Consider the following 16,667-nt stretch of genomic DNA (forward strand, 5'->3'; position numbering starts at 1 on the left):
CATTTGTACTACCATTTAGTTTCATCAGGTCTCTAAAATCTAAGCATGCTTTATTTACTTACTCCTCTGAGATAGGGTCTCACTGTGTAGCTCTAGCTGGACTGCAGCTCACCAGGTAGACCAGGCTGGCCTTGAACTCACCAAGATCAGTCTGCCTCTGCCTCCTGAGTGCCACCACACCCGGCCCTAAGTGTTTTTTAAACATAAGAATCTGGAGAGGAAAGTAAGAGTCTGCATGACCCTTAGTTCACTACTTACTATCAATAATGTCTCCCAGGCCCTGAGCACGAAGGAGGTCCTTCAGTCGCGTCACTTCCTCCTTCAACTCCCGCACCAGCCTGGCGTTAGGGTCCTCGTTGATAACAGCGTTGCATTTAATTTGTTTTGCACGATCTGCATATCTGTTTACAGAAAGAAAATACATCCTTGCTATTTCTCAGAGGCTCTACTTCTTACAGGTAACATGCCATTACCTCTAATGTTCTTAGACATTTTAAGCACCTCGATAAGCAAATTATTTGTACAAGGCTTTCTAGCACCTTACAGAGGTGACAAAGACTCAGAAGAACTTAAGTGATTGGCTAAGATCACAGAGAGGGCTCAAACCCAGTGTGTCAGCTTATAGAACGTTCTTTTGCCATATGAAAAATAACTTTAGGAAGCCGGGCGTGGTGGCACACACCTTTACTCCCAGCACACAAGAGGCAGAGGCAGGTGGATTGCTGTGAGTTCAAGGCCAGCCTGGTCCACAAAGCAACTCCAGGTCAGCCAGGGCTACACAGAGAAACCGTTTGTTTGTTTGTTTTGTGTGTGTGTGTGTGTGTGTGTGTGTGTGTGTGTGTGTGTGTGTGTGAGAGAGAGAGAGAGAGAGACAGAGAGAGAGAGACAGAGAGAGACAGAGAGAGAGACAGAGAGAGAGAGAGACTGGAGGAATAGCCCAGTGGTTAAGAGCACTGTCTGCTCTTCCAGAGGTCCTGAGTTCAGTTTCCAGCAACCACATGGTAGCTCATCACCATATATAACGTAATCTGATGCCCCCTTCTGGCATGCAGGTGTACATGCAGACAGAGCACTTATACACATAAAATAAATAAAATCTTAAAAAACATGTATCTTTAATGTGAGAAAAGAAGATAGTTTCAGATTAAAATACTCCACATATCAAAATTTGATAAATACGATGTTGGTATTTTTTAGTGCTACACACACTGATTACACTGTACTGATTACATGTGCTGATGTTTGCATTACTTTTTACAATCTGAACACATCTATAGACTATCTGTAGAGAGGAACACTTTTATTAATAGAAATGAATACCAACAAGAAAATTTTATTATCTAAAAGTTATCCAAATATCTCATGCAAGTAATTTGGACGTCTCTCCTGTTTTGTTTTGGTTTTGTTGTTGTTGTTGTTTTTCCTTAAAAAAAAAATAAAATAAAATAAAAAAGCTCTCATTTGCCCTAACAAATCTGAAAGCCATAGAAGTAAACTCTATTATAATAAAAATCATTTTCCTTTTATTATGAGAAAATAGGATCAAATGATGCCCCTTACAATATAAGAAACTCTATGGCACACAGAACTACTGAGCTACTTCGATCCTAGCAGAGTACCTCAGAGTGCTCAACGTCTCATCATAGTTGATATCTGCTGGGCTCAGAGCAGCGACCATCGCAGTTCGAGAGTTGCCACCTAAGAGAATGAATTGTAATTACAATCAGTTTTTAGAGGAAGAGTTTTATTTACTGTGTTAAAGCTGACAGCAGTTAGAAATTTAATAAAAACCAAACCATTTTTCTTTTTACTTTTTTTTGGGGGTGGGGTGGGGAGTCTTACGTCGTCATGTTGGTTTGAGCTGGCAATCTTATTACTGCCTTCCTTCATTTACTAAGGACTGCAATTATAGGTATGTGCCACCAAACCTGGAACCCAGCAACATGCTAAATGTTCCCATGCTATGCACTGTTCCACTCATATTCTGCTTTCTGAATCCCCTGACTTCAGTTCCTGTCTTATACCCCCTTAAAACCACTCTAGCCAGGCATGGTAGCACGTGCCTATAGTTCCTTCCCAGGAGGTGGTACCAGGAGTTCAGTGCCAGCCTGGGTTGTATGTGACCCTGTCTTAAACAACCAAGCACTCTAACCAAGATCTCAACCACTCCACCAAAACTGCCCTCAGTAATGGGAAAGTTGATTGATGACTTTTTCTAATTGAGGAGCAAGGAATGAAGAGAAAGACTGAAAGGAGGAGTGCTGTGTGGAGTACAGCTGACTGTGTAAAATTCAGAGGAATATGTGCTTTTCAGTATGCTGAGAAAGGGGCTGGATAGAAGGTTCAGTGATTAAGAGTGCTAACTGCTTTTGCAGAAAACGGTAGTCGGTTCCCAGCACCCACGTGGTGGTTTACAACAGCCTGCAACTCCAGGGGATCCAATGCTGCCTTATAAGCTTTGCAGGCAGCAGACACACACATGGTACACACACATACATGTAGGCAAACACTCGAGCACATGAAATAAATAAGCCTTGATAGGGGTAGGGGGCTCTTAAGAAGGAACAACATTTTCAAGCAGATGTATGAAGTGCAGAAGACAGTTACTGTTCCTTAGTGTCTGTCCTGAAGCAAGTGACTCCAACCAGGGAAAACCAACACAAAAACAGAATAGACAGGTAACACTCAAGTAGTTACTATGAATAGCTAGAGCTGACACTTCTCCAAAACAGACAAGCAATAATGAGGCCCAGAGGACCATCATTAAACAGCTTTCAAATGACAACTACAAAATTAGCATGTACTAGTGGTCAACATACCTAGATTTTCTCGAAGGAGCCAAGTAAGTACAGAATCCCTGTAAGGAATAAAATCCGTTTTCTTCTTCTTTTTACTCTATTAAAGAAAAGGGAATAACTTTAGCAACATTATGGGGAAAATTCACATAAAAAGCCAGTCTAAAGGTCTAAAGTGAATCAAACTCTAACAGAATTCTATCATGACTGAAATTGTTCTGCTCACAGTTCAATTCTTCAAAAGCACATGCAAAACAATTTCCTTTAGCATTTCATTTTTAAATTTAACACAAATAGTCAAGAGAGCGGCATTACAATATACATGGTAGACCTATCATGTAGCTTTAATCATATTTTTGCTTGAGTAAACTACAGACACAAGATCTAAATAGTTCAGCAGATATATTTAGTAAGTTTAACAATGTAATACTACTATCTAATATCCTACCCATGTCCTTAGACTATGTCTTTAAAACATTAAGTTTTTTAAAAACCCAGTATTTAACTTATAAATGCTTCAGGCACATTATCTTTGACAAGGAGTTAAAAAACAGCAGAACTAAAACCAGCACTTGACACACCAGAAAACAAGTTTGGTTCCCAAAAGGAGAGAGCAGCTACCATATGCTGTCCTCAAATATCTGCACATGTACCATAGAACAGGCCACAACAATGATGAAGAAAATCTTTTCAAACAAAACCCAAAAAGTGGAGAAAAGAAACAAATTAAGCATTTGAGTACTGTTTTATTTTTGGTCGTGAGCCTAGCCTAAAGGGCTGAGCCATCCCTCCAGCCCAATACTAAATATTTTCATATAAATACTGCCTCTACACTGACTTTCTCTCATATAATTCTTCCCCCCAACTCCTCAAGACTGGATTTCTCTGTGAAGCCTTGGCTGTCCTGGACTCACTTTGTAGATGATGCTGGCCTCAACTCACAGAGATCCTCCTGCCTTTGCCTCCCAGAGTGCTGGGATTACAGGCGTGCACCACCAAACCTGGCTGACTCCAAAGAAATTTAACTTACTACTCTTCTGGGTGGCTTACAGACCTGTTAAGAGTTACTCAGACAGATCAGTACAACAGACACATGACACAATGGAAAAGCTTCCTCAAACTTCTCTCTTGTTCCTTTATTTTTATTCCCTCTCCAAAGTACTTTATGTTCCTTGATTTATTCTGATGCGAAGTCTCATGATTCACAGCTACCCTAAATAATCATTCTAAATTCCAAAGCCTGAGAAAACCTTTTTGAAGGTTCTATTCTAATGTATGCCTTATTTATCCTCTTGAAATGTTAAAACCACAGAGCTAATCATTTAGCTAGTTCAGTGTGACCAATCCCCACCGTACCTTGCTCGTGCAGTTATCCTACAAATGATAGCATTTAAAGGAGAGAAAAGCAACACAAGGTAAGCCTCCAGAATAAATGGAAATCAGAGTATTTTCTAGAGACAGGACGATATTAAATTCTTTTTAGTGGTTTAAATGACCAATTAATCTAAATGTGAACATACAAAACTACCTTGGGTCTTAAATCTAATAATGAAGAGCATACCAATGTTGGTTTAGCTTTAATGTGCCAGTGCGGCAAAAAAGAAAGACATTTTAATCTACATATACAGTGCAGAGGCAATGATTGTCTTTTAATATTACAATGGCAATGAAAAATGACAATGTTGTTGCTGTCTTCAGGTGGTAGCACAATGCATTGTTTGCAGAAATGCTGGTGGAAAGAAATTTACTATATTGCCAGTCACATACAACACAGAGTACACATAATTGTGTTTAATACATGGCATTTGGTGATTGAGACTGCATCACTATACTATTTTCCCCACGGTTTTAGTATATTCTTTCCACTTATTACAGTGACAAAATCAACCAATGGTGCATTTCTTTCTTTTTTCTTTTTTTTCTCTGTGTAGCCTTGGCCATCCTGGACTCACTTTGTAGACCAGGCTGGCCTCGAACTCACAGAGATCCGTCTGCCTCTGCCTCCCAAGTGCTGGGATTAAAGGCGTGCGCCACCACCCTGCTAATGGTGCATTTCTGAGAAGACATTCATCTCACTGACTGATACAGGACTGTATTTGTAAGAATATATATTATTGGCTTCTAAATCAACATCATTCTCCAAAACATTCCAAAAATACTGTATTCTAGCATAAGAGACGATCTAGGAAAACCTACAAAAATACATTTGGCTATTAGGAGGCATGAAGTAAGGCTCACAAAAAAATTAATTAAATTTTAGGTCTTTGCTCTAGCTTTACATAGCTATAGTTGTTTTCATTCTACCGTCAGTACAAAGTCAAATTGTACTATGCTCTAGTCCTACCTGAAAAAACATTTCATCACATAAAAAGGCCAAAGCCAGAACAACATTTAAAGAAGCTTACTTAGTGAGCAGACACTTTGTCTTAGAAGGAAACAGAAAACTTACCACCTCCGCCAAGGCCGAAATGACTTTGCCCAAAGTTGTCAGAGACTTATTAATATTCGCACCTTCCTAAAATAAACACCAAACATGAACATTTACGAAAAGAATGTCCACTATTGCATACCACTCCTATTGCTTCAAGGTGAGCATATCTGCATCATTACAGCCTAACTTCTAAAGACTCCCGAAGCCTTTGGTATTTCCTCTGCTTCCCTGGTAACATGCCGAGACCCCTCGCCCACCTCCCAATCCTTTCTACCCTCAAGGTGCCTCTATTGCAAAATCTTACACAACTCACCAACACGAAAGGCCTGACCAGGTTAAACAACATCTCTGTCAAAGTCCACACTCGTTCTTACATCTGTATTTTGTATACTCTATTCCAATTACTATCTCTTCCATCAAAACAAATTTTGCCCAATTCTCAAAATACAATACAATCCTCACTCTTTTTTTTTTACATGCACTAATAATTTTAACGATTTAGAAGTTTAAATCCACTAAGGGAAAATTAAAATTACAAGCATTTCTATAGAGGGAAGTACAACGTCAAGTGTTAAAGCTTAACGCGAACCAGCTCCAGATACTACTGATGGAGACAATCCTCACTCTTGACCATAAATCCTTCCTCAAGCATTTTGTTATCTAATTTATCGTTTTATTGATTATTACAGACCAGTAATTTTTTTTTTCAAGACAGGTCTTCTCTGTCCTAGACTCTCTTTGTAGACCAGGCTGGCCTTGAACTCACAGCAATCCGCCTGCCTCTGCCTGAGTGTTGGGATTAAAGGGGTGCACCACTATGCCCGGCCTGAAACTATAGACCAATAATTAGGAATTTTTAAATTAAAATTCAATTTTAAAATTGCGTTTTGGGCTAGTTGTGGTGGCACAAGGCTTTAATCCTAGCACTCCAGAAGCAGAGGCAGGCAGACCTCTGTGACTTTGAGGCCAGCCTGGTCTACAGGTTGAGTCTAGGATAGCCAGAGCACTGCTATACAGAGAAACCCTGTTTCGAAAAGCCAACAACCAAAGAAACAAACAAAAAATTGTACTTTGTAGGATACAAAGTCTCTGGTGCAATTCCTCCTCTGCAGCATAAGAGCAGTCACAGAGGGTCAGCACAGTTGGTCACGTGCTTGACTCGCATGCACAAAGCCCCAGGTCCTGTCTCTAGCACCACGTAAAGGAGATATGGTAGCATGTGCCTATAATCTTAACAGTCAGATAGAGGCAGGAGGATCAAAGTTCAAGTTCATCGGAGCTACATAAAATTCAAGGCCAGCTTGGACTACATGAGAACCCGTATCCAAATAAATAAACTAGTAAATGTCACTATAAACAACATATAAATTAAAAGATACAGCTATTTCTCAATAGAATTTTATTTATAACACTAGGCAGTACGTAGATTTGGTCCCTAGCCATAGTTTATAGACCCGTGATACAAAACATTGACTAAATCATTTTGCTAAAATAAATACCTTTAATCGAGTTCCTTTGGCACCAGTTGAATCAGCACGTTCACTTCCTGCTAGATCCACCAAGCTGATTTTACTGACCTAAGTAAAGAACAACAACATGGAAATTAAAAAATAAGTAAGATAGCTAGGTGTGGTAGCACGTGACTGGGACTCCAATTCTCAGCAGGTAGAGGCAGAGGACCAGCCATGAGCTCAAAGGCAGAGTGCTCTACATAGTGGTAATGAGCTCAAGACTTAACAACAACAACAAACAGGAGTAGTCCTTAGACCCAGGAAGCACAGCAGGTGGATTTCTGTGAATTCTAGGCCAGTCTGGTCTCCACACAAGTTCCAGGCTAGCCAGGAATTCATAGTGAGGCTGTGTCTTAACACCTCTACATGTACACACGTGTGCATACACACACACATCCACACAAACAAGAAACCTATTAAATTGGCACATGAAACATGAAGCATTGACCAACTAGAGCTGTTATGTACTTCTGGTGGCAATAATTATTTTGAAAACTGATTAGCTGTTTCTTAAGCTAAGTCTGGTTTTAATCCCAGCACTCAGGAAGCAGAGGCAGGCAGATCTTGGTGAGTTCAAGTTGCAGGACAGACAGGGCTACATAATAGAGAGACCCTGCCTCAAAAGACAAACAAACAGATAACCCCAAACCTAAACCCAGGATCTAATCTGCCACAAGACTCAATTCTACTCTTGAGTACTTATCAATATAAACGAAAATAAAATGAAACTCAGATTGGCAGCTGTGCATGCTGGGTATAACACTGGGGAAGCTCAAGCAAGAGACCATGAAGCTCAGGGAGTTCGAGGTCAGCCTGGAGTAAAGAATAAAACAAGTGTTTAAAAAAAAAAACAAAAACAAAAACAAGAAACAAAACAAATCTCTACACACATGTACACAAATGTTCATAAGACCAGGTGAATTAAGTAATGGAATATCTGTCAGCAATGAAAAGGAACCAACTATTACATAATAACACAAATGAGCATCAAAATCATTAAAGCAAAAAAAAATATAGTATTTATCTCATGTACATAAAACTATACTAAATATAAACTAATCCACAGTGACAAAAACCATATTAAGAACTGCCTTGAGGGCCAGGCGTGGTGGTGCACGACTTTAATTCTAGCACATGGGAGGCAGAGGCAGGTGGATTTCTGTGAGTTCAAGGCCAGCCTGGTCTACAAAGCAAGTCCAGGACATCCAGGGTGACACAGAGAAACCCTGTCTCGTTTAAAAAAAAAAAAGAACTGCCTCGATGATGTAGAAGATGAGACAGAGAAGTACCACGTCATGAGGCAACGTTTTAGAATAAGAGATAGTCTCAGTATATTAATTATTTCACATATGTAAGCATTCATCAAAAATGGTCAAATTTTATGCTTTGAATGTGTGTAGGCTATTATACACTTTTATAATACCTCAATAAAATTGTTCAAAAAATTTTAGGACAGTTTATACAAAATTACCCAGAAGGGGTTATTCAAAAGTTGCTCAATTGCAGAACACTTGTTTAGCATGCAAAAGCTACAGCTTTCAATTAGCTGAAATAAAAAATAGTCACTAAGCACACAGTGATCCTAGCTTTTAATGACACTCACTTTACCAGGCAAAGGCAGAGACTCCTGTCTAAGCACAGCACAGTGATGTAGCACTTATCCAAATGCGTGAAGTCCTATGTTCAATTCTGAGCACCCCATCCCACCCTGACCCCCAAACAAAAAGAATACAACTGAATGAAACTTAAGATTTTAAGTAGCATCATCATAAATATTTTTAGTTAAGTTTTTTATTTTTATTAACAGATTCTGAGTGACTACTTGATGCCAGACACTATTATATGCACTTAACCTACATTAATACTGAATCCTCTCACAAGCCCCTCAAGTTGTCACAGAAGGAGAAATCAGAGGCATAAGGAGGTTAAGGTAATTTGCTCAGCGTTATGAACTGACAAGTAGCAAAGCCACACCTCAAAAGCATGCAATTTCCTTCCAGTCGCCACAATATTTAACCCCAATAAAATAAGAAACCAGCTGTCCAAGGTGGTTGGGAAGAGCTTGCCTAGCTTGATGTGCTTCTATCCTCAATACCAGAAAAACAGAACCAGCAGCTACGAAGAGTAGCTCAGGGGTAGCGTCTGCCCACCATGCCACAGGGGCTGGAGTAGCTCAGGGGTAGCATCTGCCCACCATGCCACAGGGGCTGGAGTAGCTCAGGGGTAGCATCTGCCCACCATGCCACAGGGGCTGGAGTAGCTCAGGGGTAGCATCTGCCCACCATGCCACAGGGGCTGGAGTAGCTCAGGGGTAGCGTCTGCCCACCATGCCACAGGGGCTGGAGTAGCTCAGGGGTAGCGTCTGCCCACCATGCAACAGGCTCTGAGTTCAATTCTCAGGAGCACAAGCAAGCCAAGGCACTTACTGGGCAGTAATAGACTGTGGTCGGGTTGTTGTGTTGTTCCCAGGAAGGAAACATAATATGCATACCTAATCCCCACAGACACCAGTGCAATAGCTTTACCAATGAACACTACTGTTGTCCAGTCAAGAAGAAAAAGTATTTTTCCCAACAGAACCACTTAACTGTCTTGCATAAAATAAGAAAACTATTAGACCCAGGGTTTTAAATGTTCTTAACTGTGTTTTCTATCTTTCAGTTTCATTAAAGACGCATACTGAAAATTGGTGTGAGAATAAATGGTGAGTAGAAATTTAAAAACTACCTGCATAAAAAGAACAACACTTATCCTGTCCCAAAAAAAAAAAAAAAAAAAAAAAAAAGTGCAGAGGAAAAAAATGCAGAGAGTAGTAGTAAAAAAGGAATTTCTCAAAATTTCTTCACCAAGTCTCTTCACAATTCAAGGGATCAAAAGCCATCCTACCTTTTCGGTAGAAAGGTTAGTCTCAGTATCGTGTTTCTTCTGGGTGAAAACAATGGTGAACACAGCGTGGGAACGGCTGCTTGTTTCATTCATGTTGGTAGCTGCCACCGTCCTAAATAAACCAAAGGTGACCGTTTGACAAGAGAATTCTTCCACAAGAGTTAGAGGGACAACAGGCTCTATACAACCAAACATAACTATCCCAGACAATAGCCTTAAGCTTACTGAGACTAAAGGACTGTCACTTACACAATTGCCCTAGGTGCTGCCTTATTTGTGAGCCCATCAAGTTCCCCCCCAACTCAAAAGGCACCCTATGGGAATCTCTTTTCATACTCCAGCTATCCTTTTAGGAATCACCAGAGCATTTAATTGTCATTCTATACTAGATGCCCATGGCTTCCAGAATCAATTACTACCACAGTCTCAGTGGACATTACAGCTAACATTTTACCATGACTTCATCAACACTAAGAGTTAATATAACCAAAGTTCTGACCTGTTTCAACATGTACCATTTTACTGAAAAGATGCCTATACCTCTCCAGCATGGGCAAAAACTCTACAATTAAAGCAACTTTCACAGCTACAAATGTCACTTCAATCCTTACGATGAAAACAAAGGGCCTTAAAATACGGCAAAGGACTCAGCATTGGTCTATTTGCTACCATACCTGGCTTTGTTCCCAGCATCCATGAGGTCAGCTATGTCAGTGTAGGAAGTGACTGCCAGCTTGGACAGATCCTCCACATAAGGTCCAAGAAGCGGGTGTTCACGCACACGCAAATTACCCTTATTTTTGGGATTCAGCAAATCTCGTACTCTCTCACAGTAAATTTCCATGTAGCTCACCTAGGAACATTTTATTAAAGTAAGTCAAAGGATCTGGAAAAGATATATACACTTTTTTCCAAGCTAAGTATAGTGATAAGGACCTTGAAAACTCAGAATTCAAGAGGCAGAGACAAAAGGATCATGTATTAAAAAGTCAGCCTGGTCTTTAAAAAAAAAAAAAAAAAAAAGGAGTAGAAATCCTGTCTCATTTTAAACAAAATATAAAAAGCCGAACAATTATGGGTTAGAAGACCACAGCCATGGACCCTTCTACTCTACTAGCAGTATGTGTGGTTGTGCTGCATAGGTCAGAAATAGTCTTTTCTCAAGAAGGAAGAAGCAGGGGCTGAAGAGACGGCTCAGAGGTTAAGAGCACTGGCTGCTCTTCCAGGCCCTGAGTTCAATTCCCACCAACCACATGGTGGCTCACAACCATCTATGATGAGATCTGGTGCCCTCTTCTGGCTTGCAGGTGTACATGCAGGCAGAGCACTGTATACATAAGAGAGAGAGCGAGAGAGAGCGAGAGAGAGCGAGAGAGAGCGAGAGAGAGAGAGAGAGAGAGAGAGAGAGAGAGAGAGAGAGAGAGAGAGAGAGAGAGAGAGAGAAGGAAGCAGCAAACAAGCACACATAACAGTTATTTGTCTCAGGAAGAAAATATATTTTTAGTAGAACTTTATTAGTGGCAGCTCTCTTTTTTGTTTTGTTTTGAAGATTTAGTTATTAAGCCTGGCACAGAGGTACATGTCTGTAATCCCAGCATTCAGGGAGGCAGAGGCAGGCAGATCATTGTGACTTCGAGGCCAGCCTGGTCTACAGAGTGATTTGAGGATAGCAAAGGCTACACATAGAAACCCTGTCTTGAAAAAACAAAACAAAACAAAGATTTAATTATTTATTCTATACATATGAGTGTTCTGTCTGCATGTACACCTGCACGCCAGAAAAGGACATCAGATCCCAATATAGATGGTTGTGAGCCACTATGTGGTTGCTGGGAATTGAACTCAGGACCTCTGGAAGAGCAGACAGTGCTCTTAATTGCTGAGCCATCTCTCCAGCCCGCCCCATCTCTTTTGAAGCAGGGTGTTTCTAACTAGCTAAATCAGGCCTCAAAATTTCAATCTTCCTCTCTCACCCTCACAAGTGCTGAGATTACAGGAATGTACCATTTTACCCAGCTTTATTGATATTTTTAAAATGTATTATTACTATCAATATTGAGATTTAAAGTGAGGTTATTCTAAGAGTCTGGAAATTAATATTTCTATCGGTAATGAAACCAAGGAGCGATAGTCAGAGCAGAGAAAACAAGAAAGACTAATGATTAATTCTTTTGTTGTATGTAATTGTGTGGATATGCATGTGAAAGCTAGGGGTAGAGGTAAAGCTCATCTTTGCTGTCCTTTCTCAGATACCATACACCATATGGGGGAGGGGGGCAGGGATAGGGTCCCTCACTGGCACGGAGTTTGTTGGCAAGAGAACACCAGGGAACTGGCTGTCCCTGCCTGCTTGGAGCTGGGATTACACATTCACATGACCATCTTGGCTCGGTTACAGCAAAAGCTCTGAACTGAACTGTCTCCTCAGTCTAGTAACTAATTCTTTAAGATTGACCACAGTGTTATTAACTATGGGCAAGGCATCCACTAGAAGGAGTAATGGTTCACCAATTACAATGGCTTACTGAACAATTAGGAAGGCTCAGACAATATACTCCGCGAATTCCTGTCCCATCAGCAGGACGCTTCTATCGTGGTGATGAAGGAATTGTGCTATAACCTGGTCTGAAGCAGTGTTTGTCTAGTCAATTCCCTTCCCTCTAATACCTTGCTCATCAAGTCATCAGGATTTCCACAGAAAAACAGTATGCTACTTGTAGAAATGTGAGTAGCTATTCCTCATAGGAGAGTTGTAAACCAGTATGTTGCCTTCATAATCTCAGCCAAATGAACTTTACTCAAGTCTGAACTTGGTCAAAATGTTAAGAATAAGCAACTGTTGAATGCTTTGCCCCAAATGAACAGTGCCTCACCCCATCCAAGGATCAGGGAACATAGTGGAAGAGAGGGCAGAAGGATGTAAGAACTGAAGGAACGGGTAGAGTTCTACAGAACACTGGCTTCTGGGCATGACATGGCCACTGCACTCGAGAACTCACAAGATCTATGGTGACGTGCACAAGATTGGGACTGTCAACATTCTGAAACAGAAGGGAAGGAGTTCACAAATACCATTTGTAGCATGTAAGTGGCTAGAGGGTAGGGCCCACAAGGCTCCATCTGAGTCTGAGGATATAGTTAATGGCTGCTATGGAAAAAGAGACATTGATACAGCAAAGCAGCTGCTGGCAAGCTGCCCAAGCTTCTGTAAATAACCCCTTCCCATGTTCCCATGGGTAACTCTTAGACTCATCGAGTCACATTCTCCCCCACAAAAAACACAAAGAAAGGACTAGTAGATCTAGTGGAAAGAAAGAGCATCAGTGATCATGGGAGGAAGAAAAGAAAGGCTGAAGAGTGAATATGACCAAAACACATTATATGCATGTATGAAAACACACTGAAACACATTGTCATTGTGTGCTAATAAAAAATGTAAGCATAAAATTTTTCACATACACACAATGGAGGTTTTTAAAAAGGAATTTTCAGATCTTTACTTATTTGTATGCTTGTATATCTGCTTATATATATCCCTGAGAGTGAAGCTGCTGGAGGAAGCCAGCAGAAGGCATGAGGTCCCCTACAGCTAGAGTTACAGAGTGGCGTGAGCCACTTGGCCAGGTGCTGAGAACCAAACTTGGGTCCTGTGGGAGAGCAGCAAGCACTCTTAACTGCTGAGCCATCTTTCCAACAATAGGTTTTTTTTTTTCTTTTCTTATTTTTATGTATATGTGCTGTGAAGGTATGTGTGTATTTGCCTTCGTGTTGAGAATGGTTCTCTACTGTTCTTCCACCTATTCACTGAGGCAGGATCTTTCCATCAGACCTAGAGCTCGCGGATAAGGTTGCTCTTGCTAGCTAGCTTCCGTGAGATCCTGTCTCTGTCTCTGTCTTACAGGAGGACCCCACACCTACCAGGCATTTATATGGGTTCTGGGGACCTGAAATATGTTAGAACAAGATGAATACACTGGGAAAGAAAAACAGAACAAAGCAAGAGATCAGAGTGTTGGGGTACGGTCAAGTTCTAATATTAGCTGTAATGGTCAAGGCACCAAGAGGGCAAGACTTGAGCAAGGATTTGAAAAAGGAAGACTGAAACTTAAACAAAAAGGTATCCAGCAAAAGGCCAGGGTGTGTGGCACAGTGGTACATCCTAGCTTATACGAAGCCTTAGGTTTAATCTCTAGACTACAAAAAGAAAACTAGAAACAGGGTTGGGGGACAGCAAGATAGCTCAGTGAGTAAAGAAGCTTGCTGCTAAGCCTGACAACCTGAGTTCTGTCCCTGGGTCCAACATGGTGGGAGGAGAAAGGAGAAAAATCAACTCCTGTAAGGTATCCTTTGACCTTATATGTGACTTGGCACTTCTGTGTGTGTGTGTGTGTGTGTGTGTGTGTGTGTGTGTCTGTGTGTGTGTGTGTCTGTGTGTGTGTGTGTGTTAAATAGTTCCAGGAACATAGCTAAGTAAATAGAATACTTGCCTAGAATACATAGCCCTAGGCTCAATTCTGAGCATCACTAAAGCAGGGATGGTGGCTTACACCTATCATATGCACTAAGGTGAACAAAGGGGAATCAAAGGTCAAAGTCATCTTAGACTACATAGTCTGCCCAGGCAGAAAGGAAATTGTGTCTTCCCCTCCCACCCACCCCCAAAAAATGCCTACACATGATCAATCAGTACAAGGCTGGGCATGTAGCTCAGTGGTAAAGTGTTAGTGTGCTTGTGTGTTCAATCTTGAGTATTAAAAAAAATTTTTTTAATTATGGAAAAAAGCTTTCGCCCTGAGAGGGAAGCCATGCTTCAATAGATGGTCCTACACCCAGGCACATCCTGGCAATGTTAAGTGAGCACAGTGAGGTTAAAATAAAACAAAAGCACAATAAAAAACAAACACATGAAATGAGAAGGCTACAATGGTGCTGGGGGAAGGGAGGTTGGAAAGAAACAATAGGAGGAGGAGTTAATCAAAATGTATTATTTAATCAAGGAATTCTCAAACAATTAACAAAAAGATATCCAGAGGAAGAACATTTTAGACAATAGACAGATTGTATATTAAGGCCTTGAGACAGGAATGTTATGGTCTCATTATAGAAACTGAGATAAAAAAAAGAGTCAGTATGGCTGGGACAAATAGGTGCAGAAGTAGAAAAAAGAGGTCAGGAAATGTGGCAAGGAACCATAGTGTTGACTAGGGCGTGAAGGTGCACCCCAAATGATTTCTGGAAACTCACAAAATGGTATCTTCTCTTATTACCTATAAGCTCAAGAAATCCTTCACCTGATTTTTCTTTTTTTTTTTTTTTTTTTAGGGTTTTGTTTTTTTTGAGACAGGGTTTCTATGTGTAGCCTTGGCTGTCCAGGACAGCCAGAGGTAATAGAGAGACACTGTCTTTAATGATGATGATGATGGCTGGAGAGATGGCTCAGCAGTTAAGAGCACTGCTTGCTCTGCCAGAGGTCATGAGTTCAATCCCCAGCAACCACATGGTGGCTCACAACCATCTATAATGTGATCTGATGCCCTCTTCTGACCTGTAGGTGTACATGCAGGCAGAGCACTGTATACATAATAATAAATAAATAAATCTTAAAAATAATGATAATAAGAATGAGGAGGAAGAGGAGAAGGAGGAGGAGGAAGAGAAGAAGAAGAAGCAGCAGCAGCAGCAGCAGCAGCAGCAGCAGCAGCAGCAATGGAGGCCCAGTGAGATGACTCAGCAGAGAAAGGCCCTTCCCACCAAGCCTTACAACCTGAGTTCAATCCTTGGGATCCACATAGTATGAAAGAATCAGCTCTGGTAACTTCCATTCCCATATTCCTACATCATGGCATGTGATTGTAGGTAGGTAGGTAGGTAGAGAAATAATACAGGAAGGCTGGACATGGTGGTACACACCTTTAATCACTGCACTAAGTAGACAGAGGCAGGCAGATCTTTGTGAGTTTGAGGCCAGCCTGGTCTATATATTGAGTTCCAGCTACACTGAGACTAGGACTGCATTGAGAGACCGTTTGTCCAAAAGAGAAAAGAAAAGAAAAGAAATGTAAAGACAGATATACAAAAGTACCTGGTTTCAATAATAGCTGTACTCACCTCTACAGAATAAGACATTTCCTCATTACAGTTGTCATTAATCTTCTCAAACAGCTCTTCACACAGCTAGAAAAGCAGAACGAAGGGACAGTAAGCCAGACGCGCTGCATCACGCACAGCGTCAGAGGAACGAATTATTAAGATATCCTTTCTTTTTCTCTCTCTAAATGTGCATGTCATAAACTTCGATCACAATATTTTAAATAAAAAATGTGTACTCTGATAAGCTCCTAACTGTTATTCTCATTCAACAATAGAAGACTGCTATTGCTGCCTTAGGAAGAAAACTCCATTTATCCAAATCTCATTCTTCATACTGTACTCAAGTAACTAGTAATGTACCACTACAGAAAAAAAAACAAACAACAACTGAAAACGAGCACAAACTTATGATCAAAGACGTAGCTGCCATGGCCTGCATGTGGTAGTACAGGCCACCAATAGTATTTGGAGGCAGAAGCAGGGGGATCTCTGTGAATTCTAGGACAGCCTGCTCTACATAGTGAGTTCTAGGACAGCCAGAGCTAAACAGTGAAACTCTTTCAAAAGGCAGAAAAGCAAGCAAAAAACACTTAACTGCAACATTATTCGTCACAATCAAAACTTACAGTCTAAAGAGGGTGTGGGGGGGGGCTGTGTGACTCAGTTGGTAAAGTACTGGCCTAGCATGTTCAAAGCCCTGGGCTGGATCCCCACAACCCTATAAACCAGGCATAATAGCACACACACAAATTAAAAATCAAGTGAATAAAGCCAGGCGTGGTGGCGCACACTTTTAATCCCAGCACTCAGGAGGCAGAGGCAGGCGGATCACTGTGAGTTTGAGGCCAGCCTGGTCTACAAAGTGAGCCCAGGACAGCCATGGCTACACAGAGAAACCCTGTCTCAAAAAAACAAAAAAATAAAATAAATGAAAAATAACAAAAAGAGGGAGGG

General features: G+C 40.9%; 1 protein-coding gene across 1 annotated transcript in view; it reads right to left on the bottom strand.

Annotated features, from left to right (window-relative positions):
• Positions 1–16,667, bottom strand: part of Kif1b (kinesin family member 1B) — a 133,037-nt gene that overhangs the window by 80,563 nt on the left and 35,807 nt on the right. Inside the window, exons 5-13 of the mRNA XM_051172190.1 lie at positions 15,732–15,797; positions 10,298–10,476; positions 9,624–9,735; positions 6,726–6,803; positions 5,245–5,310; positions 4,152–4,169; positions 2,820–2,895; positions 1,620–1,698; positions 259–401 (exon numbers count right to left, since the gene is read on the bottom strand). Coding sequence (XP_051028147.1) covers positions 259–401; positions 1,620–1,698; positions 2,820–2,895; positions 4,152–4,169; positions 5,245–5,310; positions 6,726–6,803; positions 9,624–9,735; positions 10,298–10,476; positions 15,732–15,797 — 817 coding nt within the window. The remainder of the gene's footprint in view (positions 1–258; positions 402–1,619; positions 1,699–2,819; positions 2,896–4,151; positions 4,170–5,244; positions 5,311–6,725; positions 6,804–9,623; positions 9,736–10,297; positions 10,477–15,731; positions 15,798–16,667) is intronic.

The sequence above is a fragment of the Acomys russatus genome, chromosome 29 (assembly GCF_903995435.1).
Source record: "Acomys russatus chromosome 29, mAcoRus1.1, whole genome shotgun sequence".
Lineage (NCBI taxonomy): Eukaryota > Metazoa > Chordata > Mammalia > Rodentia > Muridae > Acomys > Acomys russatus.